Consider the following 23101-nt stretch of genomic DNA (forward strand, 5'->3'; position numbering starts at 1 on the left):
CCTGCATGTCTCTATGGGAGGACCTTCACTTAAACCAAGGACTAGAAGAGCAGCTATAAGCCCTGCATGTCTCTATGGGAGGACCTTCACTTAAACCAAGGACTAGAAGAGCAGCTATAAGCCCTGCATGTCTCTATGGGAGGACCTTCACTTAAACCATTTAGACCGGACACAAGATTATAACAAATGCCTTCTAAACCCTGACAGTTTTCTGAAAAACCCTATGTTTCTACTGTATGTGTCAGTGGTTCTCAAACAGTTCCATGTCCTTGAGGACCCCCAGATTTATATGGAATTGGCCTCCGACCCCCATCTGAAAATATGTTCTTCCAGGGAACCCCCAGAAGCAAAGATATGAGTTAACTTAAAAACGTTCGTACTCAGAAAAAAAAATATTCCAAATTTGTGCCACATTTTCAAAAAATAGCAGACCTATACAAGCTCGTAGCGCGCCACTCGGTGGCGCGCTACGAGCTTGTAGATATGCTTATTTTTCAATAGCTAAATTACAACATAATGTTTAAAACACCAAAAGGGTGTTCCCGGGCCAAAATGGGTTAAGGTCGTCAAAAACAAACGAACACATGGCCGTCCGACTCCGAGGCGTCATTGCTGCTCGTATATGCCACCCAGAGCAAAAACAACAACTGTTGTCCTTGAATGCTGGGCATACTACCTCCTCCAGACATGTTATATAGACAGTCGTCTGCTGGGACTGACAGACGCCACCCAGATCCCACACACCCTCCTCTACACTCACACGTCAGCGAGGGACGGACTAAAACTAAGGACATTTCTGACGAGCTCCAGCTGTGTTGCGGAGACGGTCCGTCCGTCCGTCCGTCCGGCCAGCACAGCTGCTTGTAGCAGAGGGACGGACAGACGGACACTAGGACGTCCCGCAGCAAAGCAAGCAGCAGGTGGCCTGGCTCTCTCTCCAACACTTATCCCATTCTGGCCGGGAAGGAACGCCCTTTTGGTGTTTTAATTTAAAGCATTATGTTATACTTTAGCTATTGAAAAATAGCAAGCTTATACGAACTTGTAGATCTGCTATTTTTGTTAGAATCTTAAAAAATGTGCCTCAAATCTTTGAATATTATATTCTTACAGAGCGAACGTTTTTAACTCAAATCTTTGCTTCTGGGGGGGGGGTCCCTGGAACAACATATTTTCAGATGGGGGGTCGGCGGCCAATTACATATAATTAATGGGGTCCTTGTCATGAAATATTGAGCACCCCTGATACAGGATTTAGGTCTGCTATTTTTGAAAAACCATGAAAATGTGCCTCAAATCTTTGAATATATATTTTTTCAGAGATTCAGTTTTAAACTCAAATCTTTGCTTCTGGCGGGGGGGTCCCTGGAACAACATATTTTCAGAAGGGGGTCGGCGGCATATTACAATTACTGGAGACAACACTGGGATGGGATGTGAGGGACAGAAGGACAGAAGGACATACACGGCAGGGCGTGGAATAAATATGCTCCGAAAGGAATAAACTATAAACACACAAACGCCACTTTGAAAATGGCCAGGGCATGCTATAGTATAGCACCTAGTATATGCAATGACAAAAAACTCCCATATCTCCTGGGCGAAGAAGTACAACAATGTGCAAACACAGCAGCAAGATGTGTGAGTTGCTGCGATATAGGAGAAGGATATCAAACGGAACACAACCACCCTATAAAGACTAATCATTGTGTATATTCCTGCACTATATACTGCATCGAGTGATCTTGGTACAACATAGAATTTGATCTATTGAAGATTCTGACCTTCAAATGTACATCATTTTTCTTTTGATTGTATTGACGTATTGTTGTATTGTTCTTTCTGCTTTGGCAATGTAAACGTATGTTTTCTCATGCCAATAAAGCCCTTTGAATTGAATATGCAAAAGGACACTGTACGACTGTGTGTACGCAGCGTCGCTGACACTGGTTACGTTGACGAAAGAGTATAAATGTTGTCTTCCTTCCCTTCGCCTTTCTTTTTTCCCCTTTCTTTCTTTCTTTTCTTTTCTTTTTTGCCACATCTGTTGCCAGTGACCCTGGTGTGGATAAATCACCGTTCTGACACAGGCTGGGGTAAATTTGACCACTTCCTGTTTCCAGCCCCATCGGGCCCCCCTCCGGAATGCTGTGTGTGTGTGTGTGTGTGCGTGTGCTTGTGCTTGTGTGTGTGTGTGTGTGTGTGTGTGTGCACGGTGTGTGTGTGTGTGTGTGCAGGAGGCTTGTGTGTGTGTGTGTGTGTGTGTGTTGGAGCCCCACGGTGTGTGTGTGTGTGTGTGTGTGTGTGTGTGTGTGTGTGTGCACGGTGTGTGTGTGTGTGTGTGTGTGTGTGTGTGTGTGTGTGTGTGTGTGTGTGTGTGTGTGTGTGTGTGTGTGCAGGAGTAGTGTGTGTTGGAGCCCCGTGCACGGTCCGGGTTAGAGTTTCAAAAACGCTGGCAGGCTAAGGCCACGCTTCTCTGGGTCTGGGCAGACCGACCGACCGACGAGGAAAGCAGAGAGAGAAGAGAGACTACAATCTGAACAGCACTGTAACAGTGAGAGAGAGAGAGAGAGAGAGAGAGAGAGAGAGAGAGAGAGAGAGAGAGAGAGAGAGAGAGAGAGAGAGAGAGAGAGAGATACTGACTGACCAGTAAAAACTGCACTGCTGCACAAAGGAGGCAGTTAAGCAGCTTGACTTGCAGAATGTTCTACGGAATGTTCTTGTTGAATTTAATTGGAATGTGGTCGCCTTGCACACATCGACCCTGTGCGACATTTCTCAGTCCCGAAGGTGACTAAAGAGCTCTAAAGAACAGTTTCACATTCAGGCACTTCAGTTATACTCTCTCTAGCTTTTTGTGGGGGGGGGAGGAGGGAGGTAAGCAGTAAGTTTGTTTTCCAGATTCGTAGAATGCTACTCATCAGTATGAGAGTTGAAGTCAGTCAGCACTAATGTCCCAACAACACTGCGCCATGATGATGACAGACACAAAGGACACATCTGTTTCTGTGTCATCTTTTGACACATGGCACAATGGAGACAGTTGCTGCCAGCTTAAATCATCAGCTGGATAAGTGGTGGAGCACATGCTCTCCTCTCTTTTCCTTGACACACTCATTTTAACCACATGAGGCCTACAGCCTCCCTGGAAGTAACTAAGTCAGTAGTAGTGAGTAAGTATGGCCTCCCTGTAAATACATCAACAACTTCAGAAACTTTATACATCCACATATGATAACAGCATCCTAAGGTTAGCAAGGAATATCACCTCTAATACTAAGCATGTGTTGTATGGAGAATATCTGGTTGCTGCCTTCAGGAAGGAGATATGGTGTATACCAGCATACAATAAGGTCAGACTAAAGAGGTCCTTTTTGTCCACCAGTCGACCTTGAGGCTTAATCAGGAGTTGTAGTAGCCACGGGGTAATCTAGGTGGTGGATATCATATTGCTCTTGTCTTCATGTCTTTATGTATATGTAAATTGTCTTGTTCTTTGTGTTATGTCAAGTGTGTGTTTTGCATACTTGGCTGCTGTGTCGCAACTAAGACAAATGTCAGTGTGAACTGACAATAAAGTACTATATCATATCATATATCAATAAGTAAGTAAGTATTAGTGAGTAAGTATGGCCTCCCTGTAAGTAAGTAAGTGAGTAAGTATGGCCTCCCTCGCTGTGTTCTAGGGCTGGTCACTTAGGCTAAACAACACAAGAATCCCAAAGGTCATCGGTAGATGTAAAGGACTGGAAAGAAGTCAGAGGACTTGTAACCTCTACGTAATGAAGCCAGAATTGGAGATGAGTATCATGTATTGTTGGAATGTATAAGAATACTGGCATTATGAATTTCAGGCAAAAAATACCTGCTAATTTTTTTTTTTTACCCACCCTTCTATGTTCAAATTAATTGCATTACTAAAATCTTCAAAAACAAAAAAGTAATCTATAAATTGGGTGCTTTTTCTGAAAAATGTTCTTCCACTGTATACAAATAGGGAAAGCCTTCCGATAATATGTCTATGTCTATCGTGTAATCTGTAATGTATTGTATACTTTCGATTGTATACTTTTTATGAATCTGTGCTCCAAACCATGTGATCATGGTCGTGAGTTAAATAAATTATGACAATAGGCGACAACACTGTAACAGAGTATAACACGTCACACGTTTCAACATCAGCCTCAAGGCTTTCATTGCAAATTACTGTAACCCGAGTGATCTGCCCTAGAGCCCGCTTTCTGTACTGCACGTACTGTACACAGACACGCACACACAACAATTTAGGCATTTAGCAGACGCTCTTAATCCAGAGCGACTTACATTAAGCAAGAGCAAAAGCATGGGAATACATCACATAAAAACATTCATCATGAAACATGTGTAAGCTAAGAAAGTAACAGTGGAATATCTATATAATGAAACTTATACATATAACTATACATATATACTACTATGCTATACATATGTACTATGGCGTGCTATGACTACATACAATGCAATTCTAGTGCTGTCTACATAACATGCTATAAGTCTGTCTCAAATGCTATCTAAGTCTACAGAAGTGCTATCTAGGGTAGAGTAAGTGCCCACACACACACACACACACACACACACACACACACACACACACACACACACACGTCACACACAGACACACACACGTCACACACACGCGCACACACACACACAGTTTCCTGCATCCGCTCTAGACTCAGACTCGTTTATCAATCTGCAAAGCGACTTGATAGCCTACCGGTCTAGACTAATGATCTACAAGACCTACCGGTCTAGACTAATGATCTACAAGACCTACCGGTCTAGACTAATGATCTACAAGACCTACCGGTCTAGACTAATGATCTACAAGACCTACCGGTCTAGACTAATGATCTACAAGACCTACCGGTCTAGACTAATGATCTACAAGACCTACCGGTCTAGACTAATGATCTACAAGACATACCGGTCTAGACTAATGATCTACAAGACCTACCGGTCTAGACTAATGATCTACAAGACCTACCGGTCTAGACTAATGATCTACAAGACCTACCGGTCTAGACTAATGATCTACAAGACCTACCGGTCTAGACTAATGATCTACAAGACCTACCGGTCTAGACTAATGATCTACAAGACCTACCGGTCTAGACTAATGATCTACAAGACCTACCGGTCTAGACTAATGATCTACAAGACCTACCGGTCTAGACTAATGATCTACAAGACCTACCGGTCTAGACTAATGATCTACAAGACCTACCGGTCTAGACTACTGATCTACAAGCAGCTATAGAGGGTATGCACGTGACATCATCGTCATCAAACCAGGAAGTTATTCAGGAACGCCCACTGACAGCCCAGACATCCAAACAGAAAAGTCCTGTCTGATTGTATTAAACAACATTACACAATGTTAAACTCACTTTAGCATGTTGCTTTGCCACTCGATGTGCCATTCACTTTAAGCATGCGCATATATATGTATATTTATACATATATGTCATGTCACATGTGTATGTCTGAAAATCTGGAAATGACATGAGAATTCCTGATTGTTAGTGGCTGAGGGAGGATTAGAAAATATGAATTAGGTAATGGAGTCCATCCATATAGACTATTATAGAAATTGCTTGCCCGACATAATGCATTATGGGAATTGTAGGAACAAAGAGTTAGATAATAAAAATAAAAGCAGAGGTTTCTGTGACAATTTGGTCTGCATTATCAATCTGCAGCACTTTGGTCCCTTTCCCCTTTTTGTTATTTTTGAATGGAAAGCACTTTTATTTCTGCTTTACAGATGCAGGTGTCTTGACTTGACATTTCCCTCTAGACCAAATGAGGTGAAAATACAAGCAAGCACGATTGTGTCAAAGAATGCCCAGAATTGTATTTTTTTAAGTGGGGGTCGAGTAGAGAGCGGGGAAAATCATTATGGTCCCCTGCAGATAAAAATGAAACGTTTACCATCATTTTTGAGCATGTCACTTGGCTGAAGTTAGAAGACACAAAACTGCAAGGATAAATAGGCTCAACTGCACGCACGCAATCTCTCTCTCTCTCTCAACTGCGCACGCGCGCAGCCACACACACACACACACACACACACACACACACACACACAAGTGTGTGTACTGGGAGCTGATGGTGCGTTCCATCTCCCAGAGAGGTCTAGCACATTGAACTGGGATGGATAAGACTCCTCCACCCTGGCTGATACTGACAATAAGCCTCTCTGACTATAGCCTACCATGCTGCTTCACTCTCTGACTTTCAGCCCATGTTGTGGCTCCTCAAAGCATGTGTCAGCAAGATGCAGATAGAAAAACCAACGCTTTCATATGTTGTACTGCTATAGAGCGCCGCAGTCCCGCCCCCTCTCAGAAAAACGAGTGGCCCAGGAAGTGGAAGCCCCATGCATTCTCCCATCGGCACTTCTAATATAATTTATTTAAAGACGGTTACGCCGCGGACAAAGCCAATTCGGATCGTGACAAATCATGACAATGAACACAATGTTTTGGGCCGATCAAATCATTAGAAAGAAGAAAAGAAAGTCAGGAGACAACACTATTTGTTTTGTTTTTCGTCTTATAAATATTACTGAAATGACCGGAATCATTGAAAAAGTGGTGCCACCAAAAGTCCCCTGGCTAATTCCCTGCTGCCCCAGAGCCCTAAAGTCCCCTAGGGGCTCTGGGGCACCAAAAGTCCCCTGGCTAATTCCCTGCTGCCCAGAGCCCTAAAGTCCCCTAGGGGCTCTGGGGCACCAAAAGTCCCCTGGCTAATTCCCTGCTGCCCCAGAGCCCTAAAGTCCCCTAGGGCTCCGGGGCACCAAAAGTCCCCTGGCTAATTCCCTGCTGCCCCAGAGCCCTAAAGTCCCCTAGGGGCTCTGGGGCACCAAAAGTCCCCTGGCTAATTCCCTGCTGCCCAGAGCCCTAAAGTCCCCTAGGGGCTCTGGGGCACCAAAAATCCCCTGGCTAATTCCCTGCTGCCCAGAGCCCTAAAGTCCCCTAGGGGCTCTGGGGCACCAAAAGTCCCCTGGCTAATTCCCTGCTGCCCCAGAGCCCTAAAGTCCCCTAGGGGCTCTGGGGCACCAAAAGTCCCCTGGCTAATTCCCTGCTGCCCCAGAGCCCTAAAGTCCCCTAGGGCTCCGGGGCACCAAAAGTCCCCTGGCTAATTCCCTGCTGCCCCAGAGCCCTAAAGTCCCCTAGGGGCTCTGGGGCACCAAAAGTCCCCTGGCTAATTCCCTGCTGCCCCAGAGCCCTAAAGTCCCCTAGGGGCTCTGGGGCACCAAAAGTCCCCTGGCTAATTCCCTGCTGCCCCAGAGCCCTAAAGTCCCCTAGGGGCTCTGGGGCACCAAAAGTCCCCTGGCTAATTCCCTGCTGCCCAGAGCCCTAAAGTCCCCTAGGGGCTCTGGGGCACCAAAAGTCCCCTGGCTAATTCCCTGCTGCCCAGAGACCCAAAGTCCCCTAGGGGCTCTGGGGCACCAAAAGTCCCCTGGCTAATTCCCTGCTGCCCAGAGCCCTAAAGTCCCCTAGGGGCTCTGGGGCACCAAAAGTCCCCCAAAAGGCCCCTGGGGCACAAACTGATTCTCCGCGGCATGCCCGCAGTTGACCTCTGCATTCAGACAAAATGTAGCCTCGCTGTACTCAGTGTTCAATGTTATCTTTCACCAGATCATACAAAGCATGAAAATGACCTCGTCGTTTACATTTCTTCATTCTTTTTTTTAACGATGCATGCCCCGCCCCCCCCCCCCCCCCCCCCCCCCCCCCCCTCGGGGCACATTAACTTTTCAATGGTCGCGAAGTCACAGACAACCGCTATGGTGGACCACGGGGCGCGCACGCACGCACACACACACACACACACGGACGCACACACACACACACACACACACACGGACGCACACACACACACACACACACACACACACACACAGACACACACACACACACACACACACACACACACACAGACACAGACACACACACACACACACACACACACACACACACACACACACACACACACACACACACACACACACACCCACGGACCCACACACACACACACACACACACGCACACACACACACACACACACACACAGTCCACCACCCAAACAGAGCGGTCTTTGATAGCGCATCACTCACCACCTCTAGCCCCCCCTCCCCCCCCCCCACCCAGACAACCACTGGCCGTCTTTTAATAGCACGGCCTCCAGCCTCTCTCAGGCCCAGAAGGACTTTCTCCTCGGGGGCAGAAGGACGAAGGGGAAGTTGAGCAGAGAGAGAGAGGGGGGGGGAGGGGGGGGGGAGGGAGAGAGGGGGGGGAAAAAGAGGGCCCAGTCGAGGGTTGTAATAATATGAACACATGGCATTTAAGGGTGCCAAGAATAATAAGGGGCTCAACAAAAAAAAAGGAAGAAAAAAAAACCCAGTGCATTCCTTTCAAATGAAACCCCATCCCCGCCTGGCAGGCCACACACTTTACAAGACCTGGTCCAAGAGACCTGGTCCAAGAGACCTGGTCCAAGGTTCTGCAGGACCGGAGGAGAGACTCGATGCCTGGTTCCTAGACCTGGTCCAAGAGACCCCATGCCTGGTTCCAAGACCTGGTCCAAGAGACCCCATGCCTGGTTCCTAGACCTGGTCCAAGAGACCCCATGCCTGGTTCCAAGACCTGGTCCAAGAGACCCCATGCCTGGTTCCTAGACCTGGTCCAAGAGACCCCATGCCTGGTTCCAAGACCTGGTCCAAGAGACCCCATGCCTGGTTCCTAGACCTGGTCCAAGAGACCCCATGCCTGGTTCCAAGACCTGGTCCAAGAGACCTGGTCCAAGGTTCTGTAGGACCGGAGGAGAGACCCGATGCCTGGTTCCAAGACCTGGTCCAAGAGACCTGGTCCAAGGTTCTGTAGGACCGGAGGAGAGACCCCATGCCTGGTTCCAAGACCTGGTCCAAGAGACCCGATGCGTAGCTCCAAGAGGGGCCACAGTGCCATCTATAGGCTGGTTGGCGCCACACAACTCTATGGGCAAAAACTCTTAAATTGAAAGCCGATTTGGCCGGAAACTCAGAGTCAGGAAGTAAAAATGTCCCGTGAATATCATTTCATCCACCCAAAACTTTTCGTAAGCTAGGATCATATTCAGGGCTGCACATAAGCGGTGCGCCAGTGCGCATGCGTCGTCAAAATTCAAAATGCGCTGTCAATCAAGCGCTTCTGCGTACCAACCCAGAATGATAATTATGGCCAGAATACCCACTAGTAAATTCTGTGGCGAGAGCATTTCCCACCGACTGCCACTCAAAGTGGCTACTGGCCAATCACAGTGGCTACTGGCCAATCACAGCACGTCTTGCGAGAGTGCACTGGCCATTGTGGCCAATCACAGCGCGTCCTTACTCAAACGAGGGAGGATTCCAAATCCATTAATCCATGCTGGCAGCTTGCTACTGGGTGGAGGAGGACAGGAGTTTACCACGGAGAAAAAGTTACCCGACACATTATTCTTACAGCACCAGTAAGACGCGCAAACGCGGGAAGCGAACGCAGCTCGTACATATTTGGGTTTAAAAAAAAAAAGATTTAAGTTATTTTTTTTTTAAGTTAAGTTATTTTTAAGTTAAGTTTTTAACTTAGCCATAACCATATAAGGAGTCCCCAAAGCAGCTATACGTCCAAATATGGAGTGTGTTGCATCAATCACAAACAAATCACTCAGTTCCATATATGGGCACAAAGGGGGGGACACACACACACACAGACAGACAGACAGACGACATGATCTGCTAGGTCTCATAGTAAGTGCTCACTGCGTTCGCAATTACAGCCAAACTCTGGTCAAAATGTCCAAGAAGCAAAGCGCCATTAGGTAACTATGTTGGTGTTCCAGCACCATCACCACCTCCGAAGAGACGCCAAACGGAACCACTGCACCTGAACCGCGCAGAAAACGTGTGTTTTTGCGGAAAAATGTTTGGATGATGTCGGCTTGCTGGCTCCCAAACTAATGCTGAGTGCAGCGAGATGTGGTGCAAAATATGTCGTGAGCGTCCCAATCTGGCCGATAAAAACTGCACCTTTTATACGGGGACAAAGAATTTCAGTCACCCAGCTTTTATCGTAAAGTCGGGTAGTGTAAATTATTTGTTTTGCACCGAGGAGCCATGTGTGTCTGACTCTGTGTTGACTGTGTGTATGTCGCCTCGGCTAAAAACAAGAGGGAAGCCTGACGTATGCTTCGCCGTACGACGTGTCGTATGTTAAACAAATAGCTGATCAAGCAAGCTCACAACGTGTCGCCTCCGTTGTGAGCTAGTAGATCGGCTATTTTGAATATGGGACGAGTACATTTTGAATATGGGACTTCTACTTGTAACTGAGTACATCAAGTACATTATTTACAAGTATTTAAGTAAAACCTCTGAGTACTTTTTTTCCACCACTGTATACAAGCAACACAGCGGAATAAATATATATATATAAAAAAAAGAAAGACTGCGCTTTTTTTGGCAGCACTGCCGCGGCAGTGGCAGTATAGTCTATAATCATAATTATAATATAATATTAATATTATCACATTATGAGTATTCTGGGGGTTCTTACCGACTACTTTGGGCAGCTTCTGTCGCCTCAGTGGAATCCGGGGCAGTTTGGTGCTGATCCGGCTGAACCTTCCACACAGGATCCGTTTGGCTTTTTTACTGTTTTTGGGGAGAAGAGAAGAGTTTGTCTCAGTTATAAATGTGACCAGATTTGACGGAGAGCCTGCCATCGTCACGCAACCAGCTTTTCACCAGAGGAAAACTTCATTACTAGAGCAGAAATAAATGTCAAGAGCTGAAATCGACATCTAACATATTTACATGTCGATTTCAGCTCTTGACATTTATTTATATAAATAAATGCTTAAAGAAAGATTTTTAAAACGTGTAACTAACGCCTCCACCTACTACGCAAGCTCAACTCCCTTAGAGTGAGCAAACATATCATGGAAACGGTCTATAAAAACCTGATAGAGGGAATCTTGACTTTTAACATGGCAATGTGATTATGGCAATCTAAATGTAAAAGGACGAAGCAAGCTGCAGCGAATAACGAACCTATAGCCTCAAAAAGCATTGGGAAGAGACAGCAACAATTAGGCTGTGTATCTACAAGGAGTTACTTCGTAAAAAAAGCTGTCAAGATAGCAAAAGAGCTCCTCTCATCCACTCTGCAGGGAGTTAGAACTGCTTCCCTCTGGTAGACGGTACAAAGTACCAAAAGCTAACGGTAACATTTTTTTTAATTCCTTTATACCAAATGCCATTAAGGCACTAAATGATACCATGTCTCGCTAGATTTGGTGTTTTTCCTTTGTATTTGCCACTGTTGTCCTGTACTTTTTTGCCATGAGAAAATAATTGTGTAAGTGTTGTTGCATGCTGTTGTTGTTGTTTGTTTTTTACTGTTTCAGACCGAAGACACATTTCCACACGTGGACAATAAATGAAACTAACTAACTAACTTAAACATGTAGCTAAGTGTGATGTTAAGAGTCCACAGAAGTGAACCTTTCAAGCCTGTTTCTCTGCAAGACATTACTCTGTAAGCCATATATCTCCAAAACCGGTGGGTCAAACTGAACAACCCAATAGGTCAATTTGAAGCTATGACTCCCTGCTTTCACATGACATGGAAAAAACAAAGGGCCAACAATGAGAAGACGAGAGTGGAGAAAAAACAAACAAAGAGATGACACCATGGAAAGTCTAAGTGGATCATTCATGAGTGGCAGATTGAACTGTGCCTCGTGCTGTGAGATAATGAGAAATACACAAAACACACACTTAACCCATTCTGGGTGGTATAACCCCTTTTGGTGTTTTAACTAAGCATTAAGTTATACTTTAGCCATTAAAAAATAGCAGATCTACAAGCTCATAGCGCGCCACCGAGTGGCGCGCTATGAGCTTGTAGGTCTGCTATTTTAGAAAAACACTATGCATTTATCATACTGACTCGAAGTAGATTACAGTATAACAGAGAGAGAGAGAGAGAGAGAGAGAGAGAGAGAGAGAGAGAGAGAGAGAGAATACAGTAGATACAGCTAATACAGTAGCTGTCGGGAAGACACCACCTTGTCTTTTGAAAAAAATAGAGAGAAGAAAGAGAAAATGAGGCTTATAAGTAAAAGCAGAAGTGAGAGAGAGAGAGAGAGAGATAGAGAGAGAGAGAGAGAGAGAGAGAGAATACAGTAGAAGAAACCACCTACTCCATTTTTTCAGGAAGTGAAAAAATAGATTTTTCAGGAAATGAAGAAAACCGTATATTTAGAAAACAAAGCTATGCTGTCATATAATTGTCAATGACTTGCTGCATGCGAGGGGGAGATGTGGTGGAGTTAGTTGCTTTAGCAGACAGTTTGAGGGTCCGTTGGAGTTCAGAGGTTTTGTCCAAAGTGTTTTTTTGTGTTCTTTCGATAGGTTCAATAGCACTGATTTATGCAAAAACAAAAAATCAAAAACCTCAAAGATGGAGTTATGTGGTTTCCTCCTGACAACAACGATAGTACAGTATGAGAGAAAACTGTACGTTTCTTCCCCTCCAAAAAACCCAGTGGAGTTGTGTGTCCACAAGCTGTCATTTAGGACTGAGGCCCATTCTAAAGAAAAGTCTTCTAAACCCTAAACATTTTCTGAAAAACACATGTTTCTATGTCAGTGGTGCTCAACCCTTTTCACGTCAAGACAAGGACGCCCAGAATTATCTGTATTTGGCCGAGGACCCCCATCTGAAAATATGTTGTTCCAGGGACCCCCACAGAAGCAAAGATTTGAGTTGTAAACGTTCGCTCTGAAAGAATATACATTGAAATTTCCCCCCAAAAAATAGCAGATCTACAAGCTTGTCAAGGACCCCAACATTTTTATGCAATATGCCGCCGACCCCCATCTGAAAATATGTTGTTCCAGGACCTTCCCCCAGAAGCAAAGATTTGAGTTAAAACTTGAAACTCTGAAAGAATATATATTCAAATGTTTGTGCCACACTTTCACGACTTTAAAAAAATAGCAGACCTACAAGCTCATAGGGCGCCACTCGGTGGCGCGCTATGAGCTTGTAGATCTGCTATTTTCCAATAGCTAAAGTATGCTTAAAACACCAACACAGGGTTCCCGTCCTGAATGGTGCATTGAGGGTGTGGACCTGACTGGCACGGCTGCGTTCAGGAGGTCACTCACTTGTGGTCGTCTTTGTGTCGACACAGACAGCAGCAGCACAGCAGAGACAGCAGAACGATGAGCAGAAAGGAGACCAGCGTGCCCGCCGCGATCACACCCATCCGCTGGTTGGGCTCTGACGAGAGGAGAGAAGAGAAGAGGAAGGGAAAGAGTTAAAACATGGTTTTAAAGCGAAAAAGAGAGAATGAACCAACTCAGGGTGCAGTACTTAGTTTAGACTAGTCATTGGTCAGACCAGTCATTAGTCCTACAACCTATCTCAAACACTCACCCTAACCTCCCACGGGGCAGCACACCTAAACCTAACCTTAAAGGCGATCTGCTTGTAATAAACAACGTTAAACTCACCAACATTGCAGCTCTAGGCCAAGCTTGAATTATCCTATTATGTGCAGGTGATTCTTTTTCTAAGTGTTGCAGGTTGGAAGCATTTGTTATTGTTAACGGGTCGCACTGCTGCGTCCTGCATTATGTGAAAAATGTGAAACAGGTGGTACGCAGGGTCCAGGCAGTGACTTACGAGTGCTTCCAAACTCCAGTACTTAGAAAAATAATCACCTGCACAGAATGTCTTCACAGAAAGTAGCTCATAACATGTCTACGGTGGATTTTTATGAAACAAAAGCTTGGAGAGAGAGAGGATAACTCAAGCTTGGCCTAGTTTAATACAAGCAGATCGCAAACGCAATTTGGATGAGTGGGGAGTCAATGGAGGGTATTGTTGCAACTCTAGATTCATCACATTATTAAAGAAATCCAGAGTTGTAAATTGCGGCTAGGTTTGCTCAATTCATGCCCATCAATAGTTGCACACTTGTTAGGTAGGGTGTGAACAAACAAAAGGACAAACTATAAACTTCAAGGTTTTTATTAAGCAAACAACAATCAGCTCTCACCATGTCTGCTCAACAACCAAACATTCTTCATGGGTTCTGTGACTTTAAATAGCAACAGCTGGCCACTAATCTGGGCCAATTGGGCCAAACCAACTCCTGTCTGTGTGGACAGGGAGGATTATTTGTCACCGATCGGACACTGGACTATAAAAAGGGACTTTTGAAAACCAAAGACTTCAGATAAAGAAAAGGATCTACAAGATTAAATGAGGTTCATGTATGTAAATGTATTCTTGTGCCATTCTAACAGATTGAATGACATGTTGTGGAGCACGTTAAAACCCATTCTGGGCGGGAACCCCTTTTGCTGTTTTAACTAAGCATTATGTTATACTTTAGCTATTGAAAAATAGCAGATCTACAAGCTCATAGCTAATAACGAAAATCAAAAATCGTGAAAATGTGGCACAAATCTTTGAATATATATTCTTTCAGAATACTTTTTTTTTTAACTATAACTAGGCCTAAATGTATTTGAAATTCAATAAAAAAGGTAACTTTTCAGGATTCCAATTTTAAAAAATAGCAAAAATTATTCAGGTTTTCAATTCAAATAAAAGCAAAAATAGCCGATCTACAAGCTCAAAACGCGTCGCATTTTGAGCTTGTAGATCAGCTATTTTTGCTACGACAGTAATATGCGACCTGTGACCCCTCTCGAGTGAGTGTGGAAATATAATATATTGGCCCTCTCCATCGTCAAAGTTGCCCAGCCCTGGCCTAGATTAAACTTCATTAAGGGCGGCCAGCCAGCATGCAGCCGTGGTTTCAGTTCAACCCCAAATCTTCAAATCTTATCTTGTCCGCAAGAAGAGCTAGTGTATACGACGACCCCTTGACCTTTCACAGGCAATTTCCCACAATACACACTTCCTCCTCACCCATGCAACGCCACCAGCACCACCACCACCACCCCACCACCACCCACACCGCTCCCACACTCCGCTCTTCGGCACCGATAACTCCTCCATGATTTATTACGGTGCACCACCTCCCACTTTGGGGCGGGGGATTGGTGGTGGAGTGTGTGTGTGTGTGTGTGTGTGTGTGGGGGGGGGGGGGTAAAGGGTGATGACACCGGTGGTAAAGACAAGCCATTACTTAAACCATTTAGGCCAGACGTCGAAATTAAAAAAAAAAACCTGACAGTTTTCTGAAAGACCTCATGTTTCTATGTCAGTGGTGCATGTCAAAGACCCCCAGAATTATCTGTATTTAGCCACCGACCCCCATCTTGAAAATATGTTGCTCCAGAGACCCCCCCCCCCCCCCCCCCCCAGAAGCAAAGATTTGAATTAAAAACATTCGCTCTGAAAGAATATATATATTCAAAGATTTGCGTCGCGTTTTCACTATTTTTCTAAAATAGCAGACCTACAAGCTCGTAGCGCGGCACTTGGTGCCGCGCTACGAGCTTGTAGATCTGCTATTTTTCAATAGCTGAAGTATATGACACAATGCTTTAAAACACCAAAAAGGGCTTCCCGGCCTCCCACCCAGAATGCCCACCGGGCCTGCACGCTGTGACACACAACAGGGCCCAGATGGAAGGCCCAGGTGGCGTGGGGTGGGGGGTGTCATCATGGTTGGCAACGCACTATGTATTCAGGGGAGGGGACGGGGAGGGGGGCCCGACAGAGACCCAACATGTCCGCTGGACCAAACCTCTCATGATCCCAGTTTCCTGCTGCACTTCCTTCATCCTGACTGTATTATGTTGTCTGTCTGTCCCTTCCTCTCTCTTCCTCCGTTCTGCTTTTATTTATATCCTCATTTTCTCTCTCCCCCCTCCCTCCCTCTCTCCCCCTCTCCCCCTCTCTCTCTCTCTCTCTCTCCCTCCCTCTCCCCTCTCTCCCTCTCCCGCCCCCTCTCTCTCTCCCTCTCTCTGGACAGGAGCAGGGCCAACAAACACAGCAATAAAAAGGACACTGGTCTGGAAACAACATCAAGTCACCACTTTGTTCGCCCTGCTACGCACGCACACGCACACGCGCACACACACACACACACACGCACACACACACACACACACACACACACACACACACACACACACACACACACACACACACGCACACACACCCACACACACGTATGCACGCACGCATGCACAAACACGGTGTTCATTGTGTTCCGTCAGCTGTTAAGACATTCTATATACAGTTGCGTCACGTCAGCAGCCACTGCATGGTCATTATTCGGACGGGCAAACATTTCTCATCTCTTTCATCTTGTTTTAATTATTGCCACCATCTGGCGTCTGAGTCAGGTTACATCTACAGTATAGGGAACAAAGGTGGGCCCCTGGAGGAACAATGTTTTTCGTGTGCAATGTGTGCGATATGAAGTGTGAGATAATTACTAATCTCATATAATAAATATAATCATTACTAATGACGACAGTAACAGGCATCGATTAATGCAGATGTTGTCTCCTGGATCAACGACAGGTCTGCTCAAGAGGGGCGCGACAACGCCAGCGTAAAACACACACCCACACACACACACTTGAAGACCCCCCCCCCCTGACGTATAGGTATCTGGGCTTACGTAGGTTGCAGGCGCCAGACACCGGGTCGCAGTTCTTGTCGTTGCAGGAGCAGGTTCTGTTGCAGTTCACTCCGTACTGGCCCAGCTGACACGTCATGTTGCAGCTGGAAGTATACAGAGAGAGACAGTACCAGGGTTAGGTTAGGGTTAGGAGGAAGCAATCTGATTGGTTGAAACAGCCTTCTAGCCGTGGTTCAAACGACCACCTATACTCCACACCTAATGAAAACAAAGAATTCAGCTGCTCTGTTCTCCCAGAGCGCTAGCAAACTCTGTGGGACATTTGTGGTCGTAGTGTCTACATCTGTCATTAAAAAAATATATGTTTTTTCAGCGATTTTCTTAGTTTTAAGGGTACCGGTAACTGTTGTATAATTGCAATTATTACACGAGAGGGTGTGGTTTAACGTGATTATTGCCACGACAGTGATGCGGTCAGGAACGAGACGGAGTCGAGTTCCGCCAGCATCACAGACTTGATTTAGTCTGCTATTTTGTACTATTATTTAAAATATTTGGACAAAGACTAAAACTAATTCTAGTTATTCCTAGTTAGTTTAGCTAGTTTTTGAGGGGCGCTAGCCCCTTCTACTTACAGGTTTAATGTTTGTTTTTAGCTAAACAAACATTGCCAATGGACAGAGTTTAATGCTTAACGTTTGTTTAGTCGCCAACACAAACATTAAATGCCATTAACAATAAAGAGAGTTTGTTTTGCATCACCATTACATCACCTAATCATAGCAACATGAGGTAGACTTTTGATATATTAGCACTTCACACAGGTGTGATTTTTTATTTCAATTCTATAGTTTTCATTATTTCATTAGTTTATAGCTATGGGGAGTAGAACACAGAGAGACACGTCTGATGACTAAACCCTTTGTATTGACTTAAGGCTGGACGGCAATAACCATTTTTAAGTTGAAAGATCTGTTGTTTTGCCATGTGACACAGTCATGTGACACAGTCATATGACTAAGTATGAATTGTGCTCATTCAGGACTTTAGCTATTGAAAAATAGCAGATCTACAAGCTCATAGCGCGGCACCGCGTGCCGCGCTACGACCTTGTAGATCTTCTATTTTTGAAAAATCTTTTAAAATGTGGCACATGTCTTTGAATATATATTCTTTCAGAGCGAACGTTTTTTAACTCAAATCTTTGCTTCTTAATCTGGGGGAGGGGGGGTTCCCTGGAACAAGCAGTCCATAATGTATTCATGGACCCCTCCCCAAAAAGGCCTAGCTGTCTATGACCCCCATCATTTAAACATTATGGATAATTAGTGTGGACTTGGACTGTTATTCGTTTCAACTGCTCAAATGTTCAGATGGGGGTCGGCGGCCAATTACATAACATCTTTGGGGTACTTGACATGGAAATGTTGAGCACCACTGAAATAGAAACATGAGGGTTTTTCAGAAAACTGTCATGATTTAGAAGACTTTTTTTTTAAATGACGTCAGGCCTAAATGTCTTCCTGGAGGAGAACAGGAGCAGGAGAACAGAACGCGCAGTAAACATGTTCTTGTTGCATTCCCTTTAATCAAAGGCTTTATCGCAATTTTATTTCCTGCTACTTCGGCACGGCACTTTATCGGCCTCAATTTAAAACTAAAAAACACACACACACAGTCAGTGGCCCTTCCATCCATGGTGCGTGACAGATACACACACACATAAAGGAAAGGAAAGGTACTATGTTTACCCTGCAGGGTAACTGTACTAAGGAAAGGAAAGGTACCATGTTTACCCAGGGTAACTGGACTAAGGAAAGGAAAGGTACTATGTTTACCCAGGGTAACTGGACTAAGGAAAGGAAAGGTACTATGTTTACCCTGCAGGGTAACTGGACTAAGGAAAGGAAAGGTACCATGTTTACCCAGGGTAACTGGACTAAGGAAAGGAAAGGTACCATGTTTACCCAGGGTAACTGGACTAAGGAAAGGAAAGGTACCATGTTTACCCTGCAGGGTAACTGGACTAAGGAAAGGAAAGGTACCATGTTTACCCTGCAGGTTAACTGGACTAAGCTCAAGAACTTGTTTACAGCCAGGCCCTGCTCATAGAACATTTCATGGTAGGGGGTTCAATGCCTTGTCCAAGGGCACTTCAGCGGTGGTCATTTTAACGTGCCGGTCCGGGGATACGAACTATAGCGACCTGCCGATAACAAGACCGCTCCGCAAACCGTTCGGCCACCGGTGCCATACATGCATACAGCGAGTAGCCACTTACTATGTCCCGTGGAACCCCGGGTCACAGAGGCACTCCCCAGTGACCACGTGACAGATCCCGTTGAAGCAGTGGCTGCAGTCGTTCTCGCAGTTCTCGCCGTACGTGCCGTTCGGACAACGTACCTCGCACCTGTTACAGTACACAACAACCACACATCACACGGGAGGAATGCCATGATTACAGTCATTATTACAGTGATTATCCCACTGTACTATACAGTATAGCTACTAGTTGAAAGGCGCGGCGCCTGCTCATTATGTACGCTTTGAAATCCCGGGTGGGGAAAATGACAATGTAGGAAAAATGTGTGGAAAAAAACATGGGCTGAGGGGGAATAAAACCCATATTTAGGGGGGTTGGGTTCCGTGTTGCCTTGTTTTTGTTTTCGAGCAGTGTTGACGAAAATGATAAAAAAATAAAAAAAATAAAAAACTAAGCTATGATGACTAAAATGTTAGGAAGGGACTAGTGGACAAGAGATCCACTATAAGTCATTGTACGATTAGTTGCATGCTGAAAATAGCAGATCTACAAGCTCACAACGCGTCGCAGTGTGGGGCGTTGTGGGCTTGTAGATCTGCTATTTTCAGCAAGTGTAATAACACTAATTTCAACAACATCAACGCTCGCCAAAATACATTTTAGTCGACTAAATAAACTGTAGTTTTAGTCGACAAAAGAATCATGTGATATTTAGTCGACTAAAACTAGACTAACACTAAAACATTCCAGGTGACTAAACTGTGACTAAAACGAAATGAAAAATATTCAAGAGATAAAAAATGTGCTACCAAAAACAACACTGTTTTCGAATAATAATAATAGCATGCAAAGCGTGCAGGAACAAGGGGGGGCGTGGTCGTTACGTGGTCGATTGTTGGACAACAACAACTTCAGAAACTTTATACATCCACGTATGATAACAGCATCCTAAGGTTAGCAAGGAATATCACCTCTAATACTAAGCATGTGTTGTATGGAGAATATAGGCTGCTACATTCAGGAAGGAGATATGGTGTATACCAGCATACAATAAGGTCAGACTAAAGAGGTCCTTTGTCCACCAGTCGACCTTGAGGCTTAATCAGGAGTTGTAGTAGCCACGGGGTAATCTAAGCGGTGGATATTGCTCTTGTTGCGAACGCAGTGATTGCGAACGCAGTGATTGCGAACGCAGTGATTGCGAACGCAGTGATTGCGAATGCAGTGGGCACTTACTATGAGACCTAGCAGATCATGTCTGTCTGTCTGTCTGTGTGTGTGTCTGTCTGTCTGTCTGTCTGTCCCGCTTTTGTGCCCATATATGGAGCTGAGTGATTTGTGTCACCATGACTCAGCCATAACCATATAAGGAGTCCCCAAAGCAGCTATACGTCCAAAACCCAAATATGTACGAGCTGCGTTCGCTTCCCGCGTATGCGCGTCTTACTGGTCTTCATGTCTTTATGTATAGTAAATTGTCTTGTTCTTTGTGTTATGTCAAATGTGTGTATATGTGTTCTGCATACTTGGCTGCTGGGTCGCAAGACAAATGTCAGTGTGAACTGACAACAAAGTACTGTATCATATCATATCATTATGGTTACCTGTCCCCGATCCAGCCGGGGTTGCAGTGCGAGCACTTGCCATGGATGGGGTCGCAGTGGTGGCCGTCCTTGCAGGTGGGACACGCCTCCCCGCACGCCTCCCCGAAGAAGCCCTTGTAGCACAGCTGGTCGCAGCGCGTCCCGTTCCAGCCGCGGTCGCAGGTGACGCAGCGGCCCTCCGTCACCTTGCACGGCTGCTGGCCTTTGCAGTGGCCACACCTGGTGGTGGCGGTGGTGGTGGGGGGGGGGGGAAAGTTACAAAACTCAATGGTTTTACTTATTTTTTTTAATCCCACGATTTTTTCAACGCATTTTTTTTTTCACCCGGTGTCAATTATCTAATGCATGGGTTAGATGCTTTAGCTATTGAAAAATAGCAGATCTACAAGCTCATAGCGCGCCACCGAGTGGCGCGCTATGAGCTTGTAGGTCTGCTATTTTTGAAAAATCGTGAAAATGTGCCTCAAAATTTGGAATATATTTATTCAGAACAAACGTTTTTAACTCAAATCTTTGCTTCTGGGGAGGAGGTCCCTGGATGGAACCACATATTTTCAGATGCGGGGTCTCGGAGGCCAATTACAGGTCATTTTTGGGGTCCTTGACATGAAATATTGAGTGATATAGGCCTAGAAACATGAGGTATTTCAGAAAACTGTCAGACATTTTTTTCAGGCCTAAATGGGTAAAACGAGAAAACCTTTTGCTTCTTTCTGATCTCTACGGCAACACTGTGTGTTGAGAACACTGTGTTGAGGTTTGGCGTTGCCTCGTGGAAGGTAAAAGCAACACTGTTGTGTATTGAGGTCGGCGTTGGAAGGTAAAACGATTAACCTGAATTGCTTTAGCATGTTTAGCAGACTCTGGGATTATTCTGGGATAATGCGAATACCAATTCCCAAATCTCACTTTAACCCATTTTGACCTGAGACCAGATTCTATACACATTTTTTTTCTTGAAAAGAACATGTTTCTATGTCAGTGGTTCTCAACCTTTTTCATGTCAAGGACCCCCAGAATTATCTCTATTGGGCCACGGACCCCCCCATCTCAAAATATGTAGTTCCAGAGACCCCCCACCAGAAGCCGATATTTTAGTTAAAAAATGTTCGCTCTGAAATATATATTCAATGATTTGCAACACATTTTAACGATTTTTCAAAAATAGCAGACCTACAAGCTCGTAGCGCGCCACTCGGTGGCGCGCTACGAGCTTGTAGGTCTGCTATTTTTCAACAGCTAAAGCATAACATGATGCTTTAAAACACCAAAAGGGGTTCCCGCCCAAAATGGGTTAATATCTACTCCATTGAGTAACACTTTCAGATGTTTTAAGGGTTATCAGCCACAGCGTAGATTAAGTCTTATTTCCTATATCGAAACCACAAAACCACACGGTAACACTCGTCAGACATGGAGCCCGAACATTATTTATGGGTCTTGCTTTTAGCAGAACTGTCGGTTTCCCATGCTATGTGTGTGGGACTGTTGGACGTGCTCAATTATTTTTCCTCACCTGCAGTGGTGTCAAGTAACTAAGTACTGCACTTATAAGTACATTTGTTGTTTGTTTAAAGCAGTGGTTCCCAAACTTTTTCATGTCAAGGACCCCCAAATTGACACTACTTAGCCCGTGGACCCCCATTTGAAAAGATATGCCAGGGACCCCCATAAGAGAAGACGTACACATTTAGTCTACATTTAGACGTCTACATTTAGACGTACACATTTAGACGTCTACATTTAAACGTCTACATTTAGACGTCTACATTTAGACAACATTTTATAGCGATTCATTTTTTTATATAGTCCTACTAGACCCCATAAAATTACCTCTGGCCACAAAAGATCACAGGATCTGTTGAATGTGAACGGGGAGGTGACAAACTGTCCGTGGCCAAATAGAGATAATTCTGGGGGTCCTTGACATGAAAAAGGTTGAGCAGCACTGACATAGAAACATAGGTTTTTCAGAAAAAAAAATAGGATTTTTTTTAGAATCGTCCTCAGGTCTAAATGGCCTTAAGTAAAAACATTTGCGTATACTTATTTTCCTCCACCACATACATACAGTTGGGTGCCACCCATATTGTCCCTTATCATTTAGTTCCTAATTCATTTTGCAAAATGACGCCACCTCTCACCTGTTCCTGCAGTTCTGCCCGTAGAAGCCCGCGGGACACGGCTCCCGGCAGAACTTCCCGCGGTAGCCCGGCGTGCACGTGCACGAGCCGTCCGCCTGGTTGCACTTGCCGTGCACGCACTGGCAGTAGCGCTCGCAGCGCGGGCCCCACAGCCGCTCGCGGCACAGACAGCGCCCCGTGAACTGCTCGCACGGAGAGTTGTTGCACTGGCACTGGATAACGACAATGATAATGAACTTTATTTAAACCCATTCTGACCTGAGATCAGATTCATACGAGGTTTCCACTAGGACACACACTGACTGGTCTGATTAACCCCATTCTGACCTGAGATCAGATTCTAAAAATGTCAGTCGTTCTTCGATTTTTCAAAAATAGCAGACCTACAAGCTCGTAGCGCGCCACTCGGTGGCGCGCTATGAGCTTGTAGATCTGCTATT

At 45.1% G+C, this 23101-nt stretch overlaps 1 protein-coding gene across 2 annotated transcripts in view; it reads right to left on the minus strand.

Annotated features, from left to right (window-relative positions):
• scarf2 (scavenger receptor class F, member 2) overlaps positions 1 to 23101 on the minus strand; it is a 59172-nt gene that overhangs the window by 17434 nt on the left and 18637 nt on the right. For both annotated transcript variants that reach the window (XM_080794430.1, XM_080794429.1), the window contains exons 5-10: positions 22662 to 22873; positions 20518 to 20736; positions 18932 to 19060; positions 16690 to 16793; positions 13244 to 13358; positions 10623 to 10720 (exon numbers count right to left, since the gene is read on the minus strand). In XM_080794430.1, the coding sequence (XP_080650556.1) occupies positions 10623 to 10720; positions 13244 to 13358; positions 16690 to 16793; positions 18932 to 19060; positions 20518 to 20736; positions 22662 to 22873 (877 nt within the window). The remainder of the gene's footprint in view (positions 1 to 10622; positions 10721 to 13243; positions 13359 to 16689; positions 16794 to 18931; positions 19061 to 20517; positions 20737 to 22661; positions 22874 to 23101) is intronic.

This window comes from Protomyctophum bolini (assembly GCF_963924005.1).
Source record: "Protomyctophum bolini genome assembly, chromosome: 22".
NCBI lineage: Eukaryota > Metazoa > Chordata > Actinopteri > Myctophiformes > Myctophidae > Protomyctophum > Protomyctophum bolini.